Source organism: Perissodus microlepis, chromosome 7 (genome assembly GCF_051167445.1).
Source record: "Perissodus microlepis isolate ML-2025 ecotype Zambia chromosome 7, ASM5116744v1, whole genome shotgun sequence".
NCBI lineage: Eukaryota > Metazoa > Chordata > Actinopteri > Cichliformes > Cichlidae > Perissodus > Perissodus microlepis.
In genome coordinates, this window is record NC_140467.1 from 39,253,531 (window position 1) to 39,274,540 (window position 21,010).

General features: G+C 39.1%; 1 protein-coding gene across 2 annotated transcripts; it reads left to right on the forward strand.

The window, feature by feature from the left end:
• Window positions 1–397: 397 nt before the first annotated feature.
• On the forward strand, window positions 398–20,558 carry pnpla7a (patatin-like phospholipase domain containing 7a). Of its 2 annotated transcripts, none has more exons than XM_084934992.1 (36): window positions 398–513; window positions 1,241–1,292; window positions 1,411–1,485; window positions 1,725–1,812; window positions 2,022–2,104; window positions 2,533–2,633; window positions 2,756–2,896; window positions 3,007–3,166; window positions 5,450–5,530; window positions 6,082–6,210; window positions 6,360–6,440; window positions 6,566–6,695; window positions 6,790–6,855; window positions 6,962–7,038; window positions 7,168–7,323; window positions 7,482–7,559; window positions 8,034–8,239; window positions 8,360–8,491; window positions 8,676–8,799; window positions 10,022–10,135; window positions 10,433–10,499; window positions 10,883–11,032; window positions 11,405–11,468; window positions 11,723–11,891; window positions 12,660–12,842; window positions 13,049–13,167; window positions 13,316–13,472; window positions 15,986–16,102; window positions 16,180–16,249; window positions 16,455–16,571; window positions 16,728–16,876; window positions 16,997–17,149; window positions 17,569–17,688; window positions 18,574–18,658; window positions 19,104–19,219; window positions 19,732–20,558. In XM_084934992.1, exons 1-36 carry the CDS (start codon window positions 503–505, stop codon window positions 19,735–19,737), a joined length of 3,927 nt encoding a protein of 1,308 aa, XP_084791118.1. In that variant the 5' UTR covers window positions 398–502; the 3' UTR covers window positions 19,738–20,558. The 2 variants fall into 2 exon arrangements, with proteins under 2 accessions (XP_084791118.1, XP_084791119.1); XM_084934993.1 differs by having other exon boundaries at window positions 19,107–19,219.
• Window positions 20,559–21,010: the final 452 nt, after the last annotated feature.

Here is a 21,010-nt window from a genome sequence, read left to right on the forward strand (position 1 = left end):
TAAGTTTCTTTAGCTCGTGATATGTTGTATTTTGAGATCTTTTAGGCTAGTTCACAAAGAAGTTCTACGTTAAATCAGGACTGGGTGTGGCTAGTTAAAGCTCATTCAGCTTTCGTATTTTGTATTTACATATGTTATCATTGTCCAATATTAAAATGTATTTGATCATGTGAAGTAAGTGTGACAAATATAAATATTAAACGTCTGAAATAGGCAAAGGTAACTCGAAAATGCTATAGATATATTAAACACCATAAGAGACTGGTCGAGAAATAAACAAACTCTCGGATGTTTGTAGCCTTCAAAGATGCTTTGTTAAAAACAGGAAGACGAGGATGTGCCTAGTCCGTTTATGATTGGATAAATGATCTGAGCGCTACCAAGGTAACAGCGGATAAGGGCGGAGCTAAGCAAATGACAGCATAAAACTTTGTTAGCTTCTCGCTAACTTTATTCTAGCTTCTGTTTAGCTATGTTATCAGCTTGAAAACGGCACCCCAGGATGCTCGAAAAGTAAGCCTCGTGTTTTTTACACCCTGTCAACTTCACAGAGTTTGACTATCTTAGTTCTTCAAGATAACTTGTGAAGCAGCTACTCTCAGTCAGCTGGACAGCTGCTAGCGAATGTTATTTTAGCTAACGTTAGCTACTCCATTCAGACGTATTCAGTAAATCGTCTAAAGCAGCGGTCCCCAACCCCCGGGCCTCGGACCGGTACCGGTCCGTGAGTTGTTTGGTACCGGGCCGCGAGAGTTGAGGCTCAGGTGTGAAATGTATGGTTTTCAGGGTTTTTATCGGTTTTCAGCGTTATTTTGTTATCGTTAACTCGGTTTTCCTGGGTCTTTTCACGTGTGTTATGAATAAATCTTCTTTTTTTCGGTACCGGTACTAGTTTTATTTTGTATTTATCCGCGACACCTTAAAGGCCGGTCCGTGAAAATAATGTCGGGCATAAACCGGTCCGTGGCGCAAAAAAGGTTGGGGACCGCTGGTCTAAAGCTTGACGTCTATCGAAAGTTACTTTGTTGCTGGCTAATTATAACACCTAATCGTGTTTTGGTAATTTTATTAAGATGAATTAAGAAGGTGACACGACGCTACATGGCGAGAGTGGCTGCTAACATACAAATCCGTGTTCCCCTTCTTAATTTTTGCCTTTTCCTCAGCAACTTTTGGTTCCCCTCGATGGCATGTGATTTTTGGGCTGCAGACTCAGCGTTAATAGAGATTTGTCTTATAGGTTAGAGTGTCATGGAAAGGATGATGGAGACCTGTGCAAAATGGCCAGTTCAGTAAGCGCATAATTCCATTTAAAATTATTCCTAACTTTGTTTGAAAGGAGAAAAGTCAGTTAGTCGGAAGCTACCAGTGTTGAACATGTATTACTTGAATCTGTTGTGTTATATTTAGGTGGCAACGATGAGCAGAACTGATTTCCGTGCACGGCTGCCACAGTTTTTGGAGGAGAGGATGCAGACCAGCATGGTATGTAATGGAAATTGAGTGCCTGTGTTTTGTACAAGAAATGAGGGCCCTGGATACAGTGTTATCAAATCAGGCGATTTTCCACTCAGTAGAGCTCGTTTTGCTTACAGTTATACGGATAATTTAATTGTGATGCAAAGTTGGACTAAAAACAATAATTTTACAAACGTGCTGTACTCTATGTAACTGTGGTGTCATGTGATCATATTATTGCCTCATCAGTCTTGTTTGTCTTCTAGCTCACAGGTGTATTGATTGGAGCTATGGTTGCAGTTGTGCTGATTGGGATTGTGGTGCTCTTCCTTTACAGGAGATTCAAACATGCCCGTGAGTCATCTGACCTCTTGCTGAGATATATATATATATATATATATATATATATATATATATATATATATATATATATATATATATATATATATATATATATATATATATATATATATATATATATATATATATATATCACTTTTTACACTTGCTGCAGAATGACATTTGTTGTTTATCTGCATTATATTTTTGGATTTTCCGACAAGGTAATCAAGAACCGGGTGTACCTCACTATCGATTCAGGAAACGAGATAAAGTGCTTTTCTATGGAAGGAAGATAATGCGAAAGGTTGTCTTTTTCTTTTTTTCCTCCTCAGTTCTGTTGATGGCTCATACACACTCTCTTGGTATAATCTATTAGTATAGTCTAGTAGATGGTTATCTGCTCTATAAAAACTAGTGAATTTTGCTTTTAATGCTTTTATGTCAACAGTTGATGTCCAAAAATACTTGATGTTAACTTCTAGTTGTAGTTTCCTATTAATTTCATAGGCAACACTACTAAGACTATAGTTTAACCCTAATACACAATGACTGAAAATGCCTTGAGTAGTTTGGCTTGATGATAAATGATAAACAGCCTTTCTTTGTTTAATCCAGCAGTTTTAAAAAAATAAAAAAAATCAGTTTTAATATTTCTTAAGTAGAAGTACAGCTTTGGATGAAATTCTTTTTCGGCGCGCAATAAACAAAATATATTTGAATATTGTTTTGTAGGTTAAGACACTCTCCTCGCTTCCTTCTCCATCCCATCCCTCGCCATCAAAGCAACCACAGCGCATACGAAAAAGAACCAAAGTTCTGAACATAGCCCGCAAGTATGACGAAAGAACACATTTTTATATTCTGTGTACTCAAGGCTTTTTGTGAAATTAGTGTTTTGTTTTTAAAGTACATGTTTGTTTGTTTGTTTGTTTGTTTGTTTTTCTCCTCCTGACAGAATTCTGAGGATCCGGAGAGACCCTCCCACCCTGCAGCCCAAGGAACCCCCTCCCTCCCTGCTGGAAGCTGATCTAACAGAGTTTGAAGTGCAGAGCTCGAATCTGCCTTCTGAGGTCCTGTATATGCTGAAAAATGTCAGGTGTGTGTGTGTGTGTGTGTGTGTGTGTGTGTGTGTGTGTGTGGTTTTTTTTTTTTTAATTTCTTTTTTTTTTTTTTTTTTTTAAATTGCTTTTGTTCTTCAACTTGTAGGGTCTTGGGCCATTTTGAGAAGCCTCTGTTTCTGGAACTGTGTCGACATATGGTGTTTATTGAGCTACAGGAGGGTGAAAGCCTCTTCAAACCAGGAGATGATGATGACAGCATCTACGTGGTCCAGGATGGAAGACTTGAGTTGTGCATACAAGAGAATGTATGTGAATGATGTGTTGTCTTCCATTTGACTCTCTCTTTAGGCTAATTTTGAAACTTAATTACCTTTGAAATTTTATTGCCTTTTTTTTTTTTTTTTAATGCAAGTAATATTGTTTTTTTTTTTTTTTTATTCTTACTGACCTGTAGGGCAGGGCAATATGGCCAAAAATATAAACATTTAAAAGTGCAAGTGCAAATTCCTTGCTGACAGTTTAACCAAAAGGCATTTCCAGTACAAATTGGCTGACATATCCTCAGCATAACCACGTATAATATCCACAAAACTAAAAAAGAGGTTATACACACACACACACAATGCGGTAATATTATGTTGAAGCACAGTACGTATTACTCCGCGAGGCTCCCGACCAGAGATGGGCAGTAATGCGTTACTTGTAACGTGTTACTGTAATCTGATGACTTTTTTCAGGTAACGAGTAAAGTAAGGGATTACTATTGCAAAAACGGTAATTAGATTACCGTTACTTTCCCGTAGGAACGCTGCGTTACTGCGTTACTAAAACCGTTTTTTTTTTTTTTTTTTTTTTTTGCGAAAATGTCTCATGACAGTGACGTAAGCGAGTGCGACGTTCGTGACAACAGCTGTGTGCAGATCAACAGTGGATTATATATCGAGTGCGGGAGAGAGTATGACTGTGCAGCGTCTAAAGCTTGGAAGTACTGACCTTTTTTTTGAGTTTGATTCCATAAAAAGTGACAAAAACATTAGCGTCGGTTGTGCGTGGGAAGAAAACTTCTTTTTACAGCGAAAAAACCCCCCCTAAACTTCCAAGCAAGCACCGGGAGTGCGCTACCACGTAATGGGAAACTCACAGAGAAACTCGCGGATTCTTCAACTGACCGCTGCGGCACACCTGCACAAGGGCAAACCTCCGCCTACGCCACTCCTGCTTTACAGGTGAAAATAGAGCAACAGGACCGCTAGTCTTTGACTTTATTTATTTTCTGCTGTGTTTTACTTGCATCTATTTGAAAGAGTGAGTGTAAACACAAAAAAAATAAATAAATTTATGTGCTGGAATGTGCAGAAAATAAGTTTAAATGTTAAACAAATTTCTTCCAGTCAGAGAATGTTGCATATAATTAAATTTTTGCTTGATGCATAAAGTTAAAAGGTTAAAACTAATAAAACAAGTTTTAAAAAAAAAGAGACTTTTCCATTTGATTACATTTTGTATGATGGATTATGCAGAAAAAGTAGAATTGGGCTGAAAGATCTATTGCTTTATCTATTCAGGTTGTAAATCCGTGTTTTTAAAAAGTAACTAAGTAATTAATTACTTTGGAAAATAAGTAATCCGTAAGTAACGGGATTACTTTTTTGGGGAAGTAATCGGTAATTAGTTACCGATTACTTTTTTTTTCAAGTAACTTGACCAACACTGCTCCCGACTACGGTAGACATAATGCTCCGACAATCTATCAAGCGGTGCGGCTTCGTAGCTTAGCAAAGTCGAACTAAAGCACTTTTGACAGATTTTTGAGCGCGGTGTACCACCTAAAATCGGTTTGGTAATAACGATGGCCTGCTTGCATGCTCTACCAAAAAATGTGCTTTGGTGTGTATCTGACAGATGAAAGCCCAAACCAGTTCCACATCATTGAAGTTGTACCAGTTTTACAAACCAATTCTGGTTCATCTGTTTCATTCAACAATCCGCTTTTGCCCTTCTCATTCTCCGTCGCCGCCATGTGCATATGAAAACAAAGGCACTGCACATGCGCGTTTACCCATATTCCAGCCCGATATTTCATTTTCTTATCATTGCCTAACATTATACTGGTATTACCGTGAATAGTATGATATGGCCCAGCCCTACTGACCTGTGACATTACATCAATTTATATAGAAAATGGTAAATTCAAAAGTTGTATTGCAATTTTAACAACTGTGCCCACTGGTCATTATTAAAGTTCAGTTTAAAAAGTGTGATGCAAGGTCGGCTCCAAACTGTACCTAATTTAATTTACATTCATTTTCAGCGCCTTTTCTGTTTTCCAGTTTTACTTCTAATGATAAAGCATGAACACCAGAGGACAGTAGAATAAATAGTAACTACTTTATTTTTGCCATCACAACAAGAGTGGCATCCCAATATGTTGTTGGCTTGCTTAAATTCTAATCATGTCTGCTTAGCTGAAGTCCTACTTTCATCCAACTAGATGTCTGCAGATTTGTTTAGAAAGTGTGAAATATTTTTACCTTATTAATATTACTTTGTTGGCATCATGTCCTGTATTCTTCTTTTTTGTATTGCAGGATGGCACAGAATCAGTGGTGAAGGATGTCCTCCCCGGGGACAGCGTCCACAGCCTGCTCAGTATTCTGGACACTATCACTGTGAGCTCCTGTTTTTTCTCTCTCTAGGTTATGTCCTCATTTGCCTTCTGAAGTGTCTGTGTCAGTTTGATTTGTTTATTCATTACCTTCATGCCCCTGAAACAAAATTAATGTACTTTGTATTTGCTGTAATTAGTTTATTTAAAGCTGCATCTTTTCGACTTTGCTTTTCTCTTCTTAAAATACATCATTGTCATCCTTTTCACACACTCAGATTGATGTTGTTTGGAACTGATTGTGCAGTAATGAACTCAAACCACGTATGTAATGTATAAAAAAATCAGTTATTACAATAGAATAACTTTTTCATATCTTGTTACTTTGTTGCCATTGCATAGAAACCATTTAAACACTATCACACTTGCGTTGAAGTGTTGACAGTTATTTAGGCCACATTAAAATACTGCAAGCACAGGTACACGTACAGGTCACGTAATAAACCTTGGGGAAAGTATCCTTAGCCCAATTTATTACTTAGAGGACAGTTCCTAATAGATAGCTGTGAAAGATGTGGATGAGATTTCTCTGATTCTTATCTTCGATTTTGCCAGGGTTATCCAGCTCCATATAAAACTGTGTCGGCACGAGCTGCAACTCGCTCCACCATCTTACGCTTACCTGCTTCAGCCTTCGAGTCAGTGTTTAAGAAATACCCTGAGACACTTGTACGCGTCATTCAGGTAACAGATTGCACGATGTAGTGTTTGTTTTTTCTCCAATTAAACATCTAATTTGGAGCTACAACATACAACAATTAGCAGAATATACTACATATCATGTTGTAGCTAGGGTTTTTTTTTTTTTTTTTTTTTTTTTTTTCCCACCCCAGATAATTATGGTGCGCCTCCAAAGAGTCACCTTTTTGGCTTTGCATAACTATCTGGGCCTAACAACTGAGCTCTTCAATCTGGTAGGAGCAGAATTTGTTATTGGACACCTATAGTATTTATGTGCATACACATAGTCATGACGACTGTGTCACACAAGTTATGATGCATTTATTATTATTTATTTACTTTTTTCCTTGACTGACAGGAGAGTCAAGCAGTGCCCTTGACCAATATAAACAATGTGATGGCAGAAGCAAATACTGGAAAGATGACTCGACGTCTCCACTTCCAGGACGAATTACCTGCCGGAACCGCTGAAAACACTGCAGAGACAGGTCAAGCACACACACAAACATGCACTACATGCCGTTCAGTTTCAACTTTGTCTTGTATTGAAACTGATCCAGTGCTGGCACTTGACTTTTGCAGATGGTGTAAAGGACAGCCATTCAACCAGGAAGCTGCGATCTACCTCTATGCCCACTGAATGCACAGGTGGGTCACTGCCTTGGACATAAGCGATCATCAAATGCCACATGGCTGTATTAATTTCCTGCACAGATGTACTTGTTATCCTAATCCTTTGTTTTCTGAGTTACAGGTAATGACCTGAGCATGGCCTGGGAACGAGCTCGAGTTACCATTGAGGAGGCTCCATCAAGTCCTATCACTCACAAAGTAAGGTCTGCTTTTTACATTGAAGCGTGGTGACAGGTCTTGTGTGTAAATGTAACACAATAGCACAGTATCTGCTGCATCTTACCTACTTCCTCCATAGTAGTTTCTCTCCTGTGCCTGTCTTTGTAGTCTAGTCTGAAGAAGAGTGTGACAATGCAACACACACCATCTGAAGTATTTCACTATACAGACAGTGGAGGGCACGCTGATGCTACCTATCTTGGTAAAAGCAGTGCAATCCTCCAAGCTGCTAAGAAAGACCTGCTGGGAATCATCCAGCTGCAGGTGAGGGGTTAATTGGAGAAAATTCAGCTGGTGTCAGTGTTCTGATCCTTTCAATGCACCCTTTTAAATTTATTTTTGTGACATGTTAAGTGGGAAAATGTTAAATCCACAGTCTTGTCATCATAAGTGGGTATTTAGAGTGTCTTTTTCTATTGCAGGACCCTAGTCTGCTTGAAGGCAGAGTAACCGTCCACCATGTCAAAGCTGGCTCTGTGGTAGCTCGTCAGGGAGATCAGGTTGGAGCAGCAACTAGAACCTAGCTACTTTTCATTCTGTTTAATATTTTACTTCATTTCAGCTCTTGATTAATTTATGCCTCCACTGGACAGTGTCCATGCATTGCAGAGGGTCGACCTGGGAAACTAGTGTGCATGTAAAGTTGTGTCCATGTGAACTTGCTTGTGGGAAGAATTAGAATGCGGCCCCCTTATACTATCATATGGTTAAAGGCTATCCTGATTCATACGCAAGAGGGGAAACAGGTTAAGCTTATAAAGTAAACAAACTAATCAGTCATTTAAAAATCTAAGGGATGACTGGGAATGACTTGCCTGTAATGCTTTCAACAGTAAAATTTGAATTTCAACACCGGTATTACTCATCTTAAAAATCATGAATTCAGTATTTCACCACCTGATTGTTAACAGCATTCAGAGTCGGACTGTTAAATCTGAGCATTTTCTCTCAATCGTTCCCTCTTGGTGTTTTAGGAGGTGAGCATCCACTTCGTGATTTCTGGCCTCCTCCATGTTTACCAGCGGATGATTGACCGTGAAGAAGAATTGCGCCTGTTTGTAACGCATCCTGGAGAGCTTGTTGGTCACCTTGCTGTTCTGACCGGAGAGCCCCTCATATTTACAGTTCGAGCTCAGCGAGATTGCAGCTTCCTCTCTATTTCCAAAACACATTTTTATGAGTGAGTGACCTGGACACACATCCTCACACTGTTGTGATGTTCAGCACTGTAGAGTTGGAGGGGAAAACAAAGATGGCTACTTCTACTTTGTCCTTTTATGGATTCTTCTTTATTCCTTAGGATAATGCGAGTGGAGCCCAAAGTGGTGCTGAATGTTGCTCATGCTGTGGTGAAGAGGATGTCATCTTTTGTCAGGCAAATAGACTTTGCTCTTGACTGGATGGCTGTCGAAGCTGGCAGGGCTGTTTACAGGTATTCCTCTGCTGCCTTGTGTCTCATGTGTGAAATCAACTCGTAACACTACAGGCATTACTTGGTTCATGCGGGACAAGTTAATAAATACTAATCGAGGGAGGGGAAGCTGAATTTGGAAATGTGAGTTGTTTGCAGATTTGCAGTAGACTGAAGTTATCTGTATTTTCTTTTCTTTTTGCAGGCAGGGAGAGAAATCAGACAGCACTTTCATAGTGCTGAGTGGTCGACTGCGCTCAGTAATCATGAAGGAGGATGGCAAGAAAGAGTTGATAGGGGAGTACGGACGTGGTGACCTGATTGGCGTGGTAAGCACCGTGACAGCTGGGGAAGAATTGATGGAAGACTATTAATATCCATGTTGTATCAAACAACACTAGCTGTTTGTTTTCATATAAGAACCTGTTAAAAGGTTAGATATAAAAAATTACAATGTTAATATCAGAAATGGAACTGCCTATTAGCTGTCAGTATACTGCATATGGCTGATGAGACTGGATTTCCTGTATGTTCTACTTTCTACTTTCAGCAAATGCAGACTAAGACCAGTACATCTTGGGATATATTTAAACAAAGGGGGAAAAAAAGACCAAAAAATGTATCCAAAAGGCAGCTGAAATAGAATATGCATAAAAAAATAATCCAGATAATTTTTTTTATCTTTTTCATGCTCTTTGTCTCGGGCTCTTTTTGGGACAGTTCCAAGTGCATTTAGACAAAAGCATGCACCAAATTCATTTGCCAGGCTGCCAGAGGAGTGTGGGTGTTGTTAACCTTCAATACTGGTCAAAAGTTTTGGGTCCCATGATGTATTTATATTTACAAAAAAAACCGTAATAAATGGATTGTTTGAAATTACTGCACTTCATATTATGTGGAAGGGAAAAGGGGGGGGGGAGCAGCATGACTTTGGGATACATTTTTATATAAACATGATTTGATGACGATGATCAAATCTGATTCTAAAGTATCTCCTAAATATTTTAATAGTACTGCCAAGTTTTTCTCAAATTAAACTCTAATATGGTATTTTCAACCTGTGTAAAGCAAAGTCACTTGGTTTAACTCATCCACCTCTCTGTCAGCTGGTGTGACTGGTTCAATGCTTCTAATAATACCTGGGTTAATGGATCCTATGGTTACTGTTACCTGGAGGAGAGACGCTGTCATTGGAGCTTCTGTGATAGTGATTGTGAGACAAATTTCGCATGGCTCAGATGTCAGTTTTAGATGAGGGGTAGAGGTTAATTTTAGCCTTTTAGCTTCGGATGTATTCTTATTTATTTGTTTATTTATTTTTAATCGAAGGAGACAATCAGATGTCTGTTCAGAATATACAGTGCCTGCTCTAAACGAAATAATTGATACAGAAATGGCAAATTCCAGGTATAAATTCTGTACTATTATTTATAAAATGATAAATAATTATATCAACATTTTTGTTATTAAGATGTCCAATTAGTTATTTACTTGCATTCCTGGATAGGTTTTGTTTGGATTTTGTGTAATTAATGACTTGTCTGTACGCAGGTGGAGGCCTTGACCCGTCAGAACAGAGCGACCACAGTACACGCTGTACGAGACTCTGAGCTGGCCAAGCTACCAGAAGGTGCACTTTGCTCTATCAAGAGGAAATTCCCTCAGGTAGGCCTAATCTAATGTGTTAAATTCATCTGATTTGAAAATAATTCTGTTAAAGTAATCTTTTTTACTGGAGAGAACAAGCGCTATTGCCTCACCCGTCCCTTTCCTTTAAACAAAAAAAGACTTGAAGTAATCATGAAAATAATACAGATAATTAATACATTTAATCAAACTAATAAAAAATAACATGTTGCATTCACTGAAACTCATCACAATAAACATTTAAAATAAAGTCAGGAAATGACTTTGTACTGCAGAGTCTGAGTAACAGGGCTGATTATAAAATGTGCATCTCAGGTTGTCACCAGGCTGATCCACTTACTCGGACAGAAGATACTGCAGCAGGTCAATGGTCCTCTGACAGGTGTGTACATCTGTGTGCTATGCTGCCTATTTTGCAGGCTCTTTCCTGGCTCAGACATACTGGCAGTTTGTGTTGACGTACCATAAAGGCAGTGATTGTGTGGCACATCTGTTTGTTAATGGATAAACAAATATCTTGTGTTTAATTATAATTAACTGAAAATGTTTTGATACTGTTTGTAATTAATAAGGTTTGTAATTTTTCTTTAGCTCTTGCTAAAAACTTCTCAGAAAGTCCTTCATGTAGGGGCTGGGAAAAAAACAAACAAACTTTGGATTGAACATATGCATGGTCTACACGTGTTTTAATTGGTTAGGTTCTCCCATCATTTCTGGTATTAAATCTGTTTTTTCACCATTTGCAAATCTGTAACACATCTCCAGCTCGCAGTTTGGCCCTGCACACACCAGGAAGTAAGTGGGATGCAGGAAACCAAGCCTCCAACCTCTCCACTGTGGCAGTCCTGCCAGTATCAGAAGAGGTGCCTCTTACTGCCTTTACTCTAGAGCTGCAGCATGCACTCCTTGCAATAGGTAAGAATGGAAAGAGATATGGAAGCTCAAATTTGGCTTATAATCATTCACTGTTGTTCTCGACACAGAAAACGCTTCAGGTCATGGATGATTTTTTATTTTAAACATATGACCAGCAGTAGGCTGCTCTTCACCCAGTCTGTTGTCATTTTCCAAAACTTCTTATCGAGGACATGGAGGCATGATTAGAGGGGCTGTTTGTCTGCCATGATGGAAATGCTCTCCCCTTAAGAATTCTGGATTCCTATTTGCATCCTAATTTGAACTGGAATTGAACCAAAATCAAATCACCTTCCAGCTGTCTTTAACTTGGACGTAACACCTCCTTGAAGTAGACATTCATGGGTGTAATCTATGATCTCTCACTTAAAGGTCCCACTCTTCTACTGACAAGTGCTATTATCAAACAGCGTCTTGGAGCTGCTGCACTTGACAGGTATGTTTTGTGCCAGATTCAAACATTTTATGCAATTTTGCAGGTCCATCTTCTCTTATTCAAACCTTAAATAAAATGAGTCTTTTTCGGTGTCTTACTGCTGTCTGTTGGTTTTTATTTTCTTTGTGCTTTGTCTTTCACGCTCATTAAATTCTGCTAAAGTTTGCTCTATTGGCACAAGAGGAAAATGGATGTCTTGGATGCTGCCAGCAAAGCAATGCTGCCTGTCATTAATGGACTCCTTTCCTCTTTAGTGTTCATGAGTACCGTCTGTCCAGCTGGCTGGGCCAACAAGAAGACATCCATCGCATAGTTCTTTACCAGACTGACTACACACTGACCCCGTGGACACAGAGGTGCATCCGTCAGGCTGACTGCATCATTATTGTGGGACTAGGAGAGCAGGACCCTACTGTAGGGGAGGTGAGGTGTTCACTGGTTCCCAGGAGAAGAGAGAGGTGTATTACTAGCAGCTGTTAGAGCTACACTTTAAAATCATGCAAAGACACCCCCAAATTACTGTGAAGCCACATTCACAAATTATTGTGAATGTGGCTTCTTGTCAACTCTGCCAGCAAATCAGAAAAATACCTGAAAGCGGCAGTGTGGTGAGATGCACCACCTGCAGGGTAAATAACTCAGTTAACAAAGATTCTGCAGTTCATTTAAAAACAGTTTTGTATGAAATTGGCAAGTTTGGTACTGGAAGCTTTCTGGTTTCTATTTTGTTCAGAAATGACTTGGACAAATCTTTGACTTCATGCAGGTAAACAGTTCATGTGGAGAAGAATCTCAAAAGCAATGAGCTGCCTTTTCTTTTTTTTTTTTTTCTTTTTAAATGTTATTTTCTTTTCTTTCAGGGCACGAAAGGTGGTGTATATGTTACAGACACACTATACCTTAAAAAGATGCATGGCCTGTTGGTCACACAAGAATGCCTGAACCAGGACATTATTTATTTAAAATGTATATTTAGTGGAACTTTTTTTTCTGCTTATTCCTTCACTCCAGTTTTTAAAGATAACAGAACATTGTATTTTTTCAGATATGATTAAGAAAAGTAATTGTTTGTTTCATGAAACCTTTGCAATAATCCAAAAATGTATAAAGGATTTGCACAAGTTTGCTGCCCTTTTCCTTTTTTTTCCCCCAGGGAAATGTTCTAAAATATCTGTGCTGCTTTCTCTGTAGTTGGAGCGTATGTTGGAAGGAAGTGCAGTGCGTGCGCAGAAGCAGCTTGTGCTGTTGCACAGAGAAGATGGTCCTGCACCCAAAGGAACCGTAGACTGGCTCAACATGCGAAGCTGGATTTCCAGACACCTCCACCTTGCCTGTCCCCGAAGGGTCTTCTCCAAACGAAGCCAGCCCAAACTGGTGAGAATGGAAGACATGGCCAGAATGTGCTGTGTGTATAAAAGCCCCCCCCCCCCTTTTTCTTTTTCCCCCTCCCTCCTTTCAGATCCACCCTCAGCTTGGCATTTCGTAGTTTTTCTTATTTCCTGTCTTTCAACATCAGTACATTCATTCTTATCCCACTTGTTTCGTCATCTTCTTTTAGCAGTACTTTGCTTTTTTTGCAGTTGGAGCTGTATCAGCGTGTGTTTGAGAAACCAGCAGATCGCCATTCTGACTTTTCCCGCCTGGCTCGTGTTCTTACAGGCAATGCTATTGCTCTTGTCCTGGGAGGAGGAGGGGCCAGGTAATGTTTGTCACATACTTGTTTCTCATCATAATTTTAAAGACAACATTATACGACATCAGCTCCTAATGATGCTGGTTATTTATGTCAGTCTTTTCTTTGTTAAATTTTTCGCTTTCCATGTTTGTTCCCCCACCCTTCTAACCAGGGGTTGTTCTCAAGTGGGTATAATGCGTGCACTACGCGAAGCTGGCATCCCCGTAGACCTAACTGGCGGAACATCAATTGGTTCCCTGATGGGCGCTCTATATGCAGAGGACCGTAGCCACAGTCGCTTGAGGATAAGAGCTAGAGAATGGGCTATGGTAAGAGTCAAAGTGGCAATTACTGTAGTATTTCAGATCTAAATCTTTCTGAATGCACTGACATCTGCTTTGCTTTGTTTTCCATAAACTATTCAGAAGTTGTCCCATTCTTTCTTTAAAAGTCACTTCTGAGGCAGTTACCAGAACTCTAAGTTCAACCACAATATAATTGTTTTGGGTTTTGTTTTTGTTTTTTTCCTTTCCCCTCTTCTAATGTTGCTTAAAAAATAAAATAAAATAAAATGGAGGTATGGTTTCCTGGAATGACATTGAGCAGAGAAGTCTTGAATTTGATCAGTGTCAAACTTTTAATGATAGCAATCTAGAGCATGTTTTAATCTTGCTTTAAATTGGGTTAGTTATACATGGATGTGAGACTTTCTTCCTGAAATGATTTAAGTCTAATCCAGTTTAGATCTCAGTCCTGCTTTTAATTTGATAAACCATGCTGAGCACATTAACCACCATTTCATATCACGTACAAGTCCTTTTCCTGCCATTGAGTAGCTCTCTGCCTTAGAATGACTTGGCCTACGTCCACACATCGTTTTCTCTCCGTTTTGGCCTCCCGTCCACACTGAGACGGCACCGAAAGTAAATGCAGCGTTTTCAAAACGCTCTCGAAAACGCATACATTTGAAGACGGTGCTTATGCGTTGCAGTGTGGACAGCGAAAATGGAGACTTTCGAAAACGAAAATGCATGTTAGTCATGTGATCAATTAAACAAAGATAGCGGAGGGCATTATACAGCAGTTGTTCTGTTTGCGCTTAATTTTGACAGCCCTATTAAAGGTTAATATCAGTTTGTACATGCTTCAGATCGCTTTTCTTCAAATTCTTTAATTCTCACTCGCTTTTGCAACTTTGTACTTTTGTGTTACTCGCAGCAACAACTCCACCTCATTGTTAGTCCATTTAAAAAAAAAAAAAACTCGGTGCTTTTCCTCAACATTTTGCCGCGACGTTTCAAAGAGCCGGAAAGTAAATAAACGGCAGACAGAAATGAGGCAGGCTGAATCTTCTTGCGTTTCACGCATGCGCAGGACTGGAACGTAAGCGTTTTCGGCCGTTTCAATGTGGACGCAGAACTCTGTGAAAACGACTGAAAACGCTAGTGTGGACGCGGAGCGTTTTCAGACAAAAACGCCGTTTTCAAATCTATCCGGGCTAGTGTGGACGTAGCCTTAGATGTAACACTTCAGCTGTATCCCTATTTAGTATGCATCGATCTGTGTTTGCAAGCCCCACTCATTCTCATGTTCTCTTACTGCATGTGGAAAAGACAGTAATGTAAAGAGTTATCACAGTGATCAACAAGGAAATGGAGTACTCCGAAACTGTGCCATGTTAGGTAACCCTAGGTAACATAAGTCCCGGGGGCCAGAATCAGTCCACTATAATTTCATAAGTTTTCCTATTGATAAAGACTACCCATCCATCAAAGTAATTAACTAACAGATAAACAGTTAAATGACAGGAAAGTAAATTTTCAACTATTAGTGAGCCCACAGTAAATTAACAAAACTTTATATTTTATAATTACAGGACTGCCTGTCTAATGAACTATCGTAACTTTTTCTTTAACTTAACACATTTATCATGTTTCACTGGTCCAGCCTGCTAAGATCAAAGTGAATTTGATATCACTGTCCTGGATTTTCTGCTCTAAAAGTTAGCCCCACCTCACAAGTTGACAGTGTTGATGTGTTATATCTTAAATCTTAGCTAGAAGACATGAAAGTTAAACATGCAGGTAATGTTACAGATGAGCATTTTAGCTTACAAGCTGGAGTGAACAAATTGACCAAGGGTGTGGGGTGTGGCGTCAAAATTAGTTTTGCAGTTTTTTTGAAGGCATTGAGGCAAGATGCCAGAAGTAGCTTTATAGTGTAATACTCGTGACGCAGTATTGACAACTAGCAGGGCTTGTTACTGGTATTGATACCAGTATTTTGGATGCTATGATATGGCACAGCCCTACTTCTAGCACGTTTTAAGAAAAACAAATTCATATGGACATGTTAATACTGTAAAAAAAAAAAAAAGTAACTTTGTTGGAACATATCCATTAAAGCTGATTTGAGACACCTGCTCTGTCTCAGGTCTGCAGGCAGAACATTTGGTAGGTTTTGGTTTTCCACGTTGTATATGGCCTGTCCTCCTCTGGCTCTGTTCTTGCCTACAGAAGGTTCAAAATAAGTTTGTTCTTAGCAGACTCAAATGATGAAAATTAAGATGTCACAGGAAGCAAAACTGTATAGTCAATATTGTTCAAATGATTGAGAAATGTACACTTGTCAGACAAAATATGACTGTGTGTGTGTGTGTGTGTGTGTGTGTGTGTGGTGTTTTGCAGTGCTGGGTATAAGGTGAGAATTGTATTAAAATGAAGTTCAACTTTTAGGGATTAGTTCTGCTTTGCACTTAAGCAAATATATCTTGAGTTGCTTAGAGGTGGGAAACATTTATTTGAACCTCGTTTTAATTTGACTCTTTTGGCTTTCCCTGTAGGAAATGACTTCAGTATTTAGGAAGGTCTTGGATTTGACATATCCAATCACATCCATGTTTTCTGGTGCTTCCTTCAACTCTGGCATAAACAACGTCTTCAAAAGCAAACAGATTGAGGTGAGCTAAATGACAGTAGGTGTGACCCAGCTGTTGGAATACTGATCTGAGGCCAGTGTAAATTCTGTGTCATGTAGGACCTTTGGATCCCATATTTCAATATCACAACTGACATCACTGCCTCTGCCATGAGAGTACACACTGATGGTAAATACAGTGTTCAGTTTATTTATTTTGAAAGAATCATTCTGATCTTGATTATTTTTCTGAATTGTGTTTTTTTTTTTGTGGTCCTAGATGAACTGACTCTTTTTAATAGTCTCTGATTAATTTTCGGTTGATTCAGATTGGTTGCTTGCAGTTAGGCTTTATGCCTTTTAAGTAAGTTTAAGTTGCTTGTTTGTTATTTGAGGTTCTCTATGGCGGTATGTCCGTGCTAGCATGTCTCTATCGGGATATCTCCCTCCTCTGTGTGACCCGAAAGATGGACACCTGCTGATGGATGGAGGCTATATTAACAACCTGCCTGGTTTGTTACATTCAGTTTGTACCTTCCCTTATTAAGTATTAAAAGTAACCGTACTTTGATGTAGTTGCTCAGCTGTTTGCTTATAGCAATATATTTTTAATTTTACCAGTACTGTATGCTGTTTGTCTTGATGTCTTCTTCCCCTGATTCTCCCAGCTGATGTTGCGCGCTCCATGGGGGCCAAAGTGGTAATAGCTATTGATGTGGGCAGCCGGGATGAAACCAATCTCACTAATTACGGCGACTCACTCTCGGGCTGGTGGCTGCTATGGAAACGCCTTAACCCCCTTGCTGAGAAAGTTAAGGTGATGGATTGATTAGGAGTAAAGACACACCATTCTGTGCAGCAATGTTTTTAATTCTATCAATAAAAATAATGATATTTTTGGAAATCGTCTCAGTGATTTATAAGTTAATTTCCACAGGTGCTGAACATGGCAGAGATTCAGACTCGGCTGGCCTATGTGTGCTGTGTGAGACAGTTGGAGTCTGTGAAGAGCAGCGATTACTGCGAGTATATCAGACCTCCAATCGACAGATACCGTACACTAGAGTTTGGCAAGTTTGATGAAATTGCTGTAAGTTTCAGAAATTTGTTTTCACCTGAACTCTTTTACCCCTGATCATGAACAAGTATTGAAACTTTCAGATGTTGTAAGACAAAAGTTTTTCATTATCTGAAACACTAGACCAGGGGTAGGCAACTCCAGGCCTCGAGTGCCGGTGTCCTGCAGGTTTTAGTTCGCACCCTGGGTTAACACACCTGAATCAAATGATTAGTTCATTACCAGGCCTCTGGAGAGCTTCAAGAAATGCTGAGGAGTCATTTAGCCCTTTAAATCAGCTGTGATGGGTCATGGACACATCTAAAACCTCCAGGACACCGGCACTCGAGGCCTGGAGTTGCCTACCCCTGCACTAGACCAACTTTTAAAAAGAACTTTTTTGGCAAATAGAAAATGGTACTGATATGTGAATATGTTTGTGTGATTTTTAGGAGGTGGGGTACCAGCATGGCAAGACTGTGTTTGATGTGTGGCGTCGCAGTGGTGTGGTGGAAAAAATGCTGAAAGACAGACATCAAGAAGAATTCCACAACACGCAAAGCAGAAGCAATGTAAGGATGTTGGCAGTGAACAACACATGGACATACACTAGAACATGAAAGAGTTCAATAAAAATCAACAGCAGAGTATAGACTTTTCTTTGACGTAAAACCACAAAAATATTGTGATGCAATACAATATAGTATATTAAACTTAATCAAGTTGTTGTAAAATGCATTGCTTTAGGGTTGTAATGACATTGAAAACTTTTGTTCTCTAGCTTTTAGCAGCCAGATTTTGAGATGCAAATTAAAAATGAAATACTAGTAAGTAGCCATATTCAAATCTCACTCCTCTGAATCCAATGTAAAGGCAACAAATGGACTTGTAAGCAGTCCTATTACAAATCCCTTTAAAAGAATACAGCTGTTAACAAAATGTGTCAGGAAAAGATGAGAGGGTATAAAAGCTATTTTCTACAAAAGGGAAGCTCGAGGAGGAGAACACTGCTCTGCTGTAGTTTATGGTCTTAAGTAATCTTACGAGTCTGACTAATTATCTTCAAAATCCATGTTCCTTGCATCCAGAGTTTAAGATACAATTTATTTATTCATTTATTTATTTATTAAAGTGAGTTTAACACCCCACTTGCAGTCCTTTCACATTCAATTGACCAGTTGGTTAATTAAATATTTTGGGATCATTTTCTCACATTTTATTGGTTGTGCTATATGACTTGCTGTTAACAGTGCAACATTTTAGACCTTAAGCTCTTTTTTTCTGATAAAGTAATAACAATAAGGTTTTCATATAGAGGAGGACGACTCCATTATAGTGTTTCTTGCAGCTGGCATGCTTGGCACACAGTTTGGAAGCGTATTCAAAGGCGATTACAATTCGATAATGCCTCCTCAGTAGTCCCTGTAACTGACTGTGGCTTTTTTTTTTTTTTTAAGGTGGTGACATGTCCCAATGCTTCCTTCACTGACCTGGCAGAAATTGTGTCCCGCATTGAGCCCGTCAAACCTCCTCTTGTGGATGGTAAAACTACTGACACACACTGCAACACTGCAGCTTTCAGCCACACTCAAAGTACTTTTTAAGTACGCTCATGTCTCCGTGTTTGTGTTTGTCATTCTTGACCTAATGAAAAACAAAACCCCACAAACAAAAGGTCATATTTTATTAGGTCACAAGTTTTAACAAGTCAGGAGACTGACTTGTTAGCCTCAGTGTAAAACCCACTGATGGAAAAGGGAATGTGTTTTTGTGCAATTTAGTAACTAAGCATTTACAAACTTGTTCTTATTCCTCTTCTCTCTATTTATAATGCATTTGTCATCAAAGTCCACCCTGTATGACATTTCTAATGTTCTGACTTATACACCTGCACACCCACGTGTATTTGTCACCATTCTACACTCCAAATATTCCAGTTTATTCACCCACAGTGTGCTTCCTGTCCCCCACTCTTTCCTTGCATCAGAAGAATCCGACTACCACACTGACTATGAAGAGGATGCACTGGAGAGTGCTCTCTCTGACATGGAGACGTATAATCGCTATGGAGAGCACACCGAAGGGGAGGAGACTGCTGACACGGTGCGAACTTGTGGTAGTAAGATTAGAAACTGTGGGCTCTCTTTAAAGAGAAGAAGAGCAAGCAACCACAGTGAGGAATTTGTTTTTACTCATGTCTAAAACAGGCTTTTCAGGTTCCATTTTAATAATTTTTTATTGTTTTGCAACACAAATTTCCATTATTGCAAAGGTTTGTCTGGCTTACAACGACGACACACTTGATCGGTCCTCTCGGTAAAAGGATTTTCATAAATCACTTCTTGGGAAATCAGACTATCCTGCTGGCTTCTATTCAAAGTCAGATTGAGGTTCATACTGGAGTCTGGCCAGTTCATGCTTTAAAAGTGATTAGTATCATTAAAATAATTTTGAAATTAATTGGAAGCCGTTGCAGGGGCACCTAGTTCAACTAAAGTGATATCATTTAGAAGTTGGGGCTTGAGAACATTGTATACCTGCAACAATACAATTCAGGTTGTGTTTTGTATTTATTTATTTTATGGCTGTCTGACAATTTAAACATTCATTTTTAGATTTAAGAAAGACAAATGGGGATGACTATGCACGCCTCAACCTGATTCTCAGGATGTAGAACTGGATGGGAGATTGACATGCTCCATTACCCCGCCCACCTTCAGTTTCCCTAACAGTTCACTGCAAGCGATGTCAAACCAGCAAGTAAATTCCAAGTAGTTTGTTTTTGTGAATGGTGGAGTAATAAAAGTTGCTTAAACAGGTTAGCACAATGGAAGCATTCTGTCTTTGCTACATTTTACCCTCCAGTGTGAAAGACCAGACTCTACCTGCAAAACCTGTCATTTTGTCTTCTGTGACTTTTTTGTGTGTGTGTGTGTGTGTGTGTGTGTGTGTGTGTGTGTGTGTGTGTGTGTGTGTGTGTGTGTGTGTGTGTGTGTGTGTGTGTGTGTGTGTGTTTTATAACTTGCATTTCTGCCGACGCCTCTTGTTATCGATACAGGGAAGAAAATGAGCTAGCAACATAGGGTTGACAAGCAATTTCTCAAACACTGCAGAATAAGCGAAGCACAAACTTCTAACTTCTTTAGTCACCCTTCATGCAGTCATCTCACTTTCATTTCCACTACACTGTTTAACATACCTGCATTGTTTGACTTGTGCTTTTTGTTTTTGTTTTTTAAAACAAGCTGAATTATATCAAAAGGTATTTTAAGTAGCAGTTATCTGGACTGTTAGACGGTGTAATGCCAACATGTCCAGCCTTTGAGTTTGAAACTTTGTTCTGGCCATGTTGGATTGGAGCTTAAAATATTTTCAGTGGTTGCAATCCACTTCAAAAAATTAGTTTTCCCCCTTTTCTGGTGAGAGCCCCCCCCCCCCCCCCCCCCCCAAATCTGTTTTGTCTGTTGGAGGCTGCTCAAGGCTGAACAGCAGACATTGTGGATCTGTCAAATGAAATCTGTAGCTCAACTTGTCTCTACATAGTTTATGCACAGGAATATGCGCTTGACCAAGTGTAGGTTGTTTTTGTTTGTTTTTGTTTTGCTTGTTTGTGTTTTTGTTTTGTTCTTACCTCTGCGATGTAGAGCTAGGGTAATTTTTTATTTTTATTTTTATTTTTTATTTTTTATTAAAAACAAGTTATCTGTGCATACAGATTTTTCAATGTATTCAAAATATATATTTAAAGAATATATACATATTTTATATATGTGCCAATTATGTAGGCCTTCTCGATTAAGAGTTGTTCAGTCATTCCAAAAATGCAATTCAATGCACAATCGGTTAAGTACATAGCTTTGATTAACATGCATACTTGTATGACACAATTAAATT

Bases quoted from the DNA above. Each gene is read 5' to 3' on its own strand.
- pnpla7a (XM_084934992.1), top strand. The intron at 6,856-6,961 runs GTGGGTCACTGC...TCTGAGTTACAG, and splicing joins TATGCCCACTGAATGCACAG to GTAATGACCTGAGCATGGCC. The intron at 13,168-13,315 runs GTAATGTTTGTC...CCTTCTAACCAG, and splicing joins CTGGGAGGAGGAGGGGCCAG to GGGTTGTTCTCAAGTGGGTA.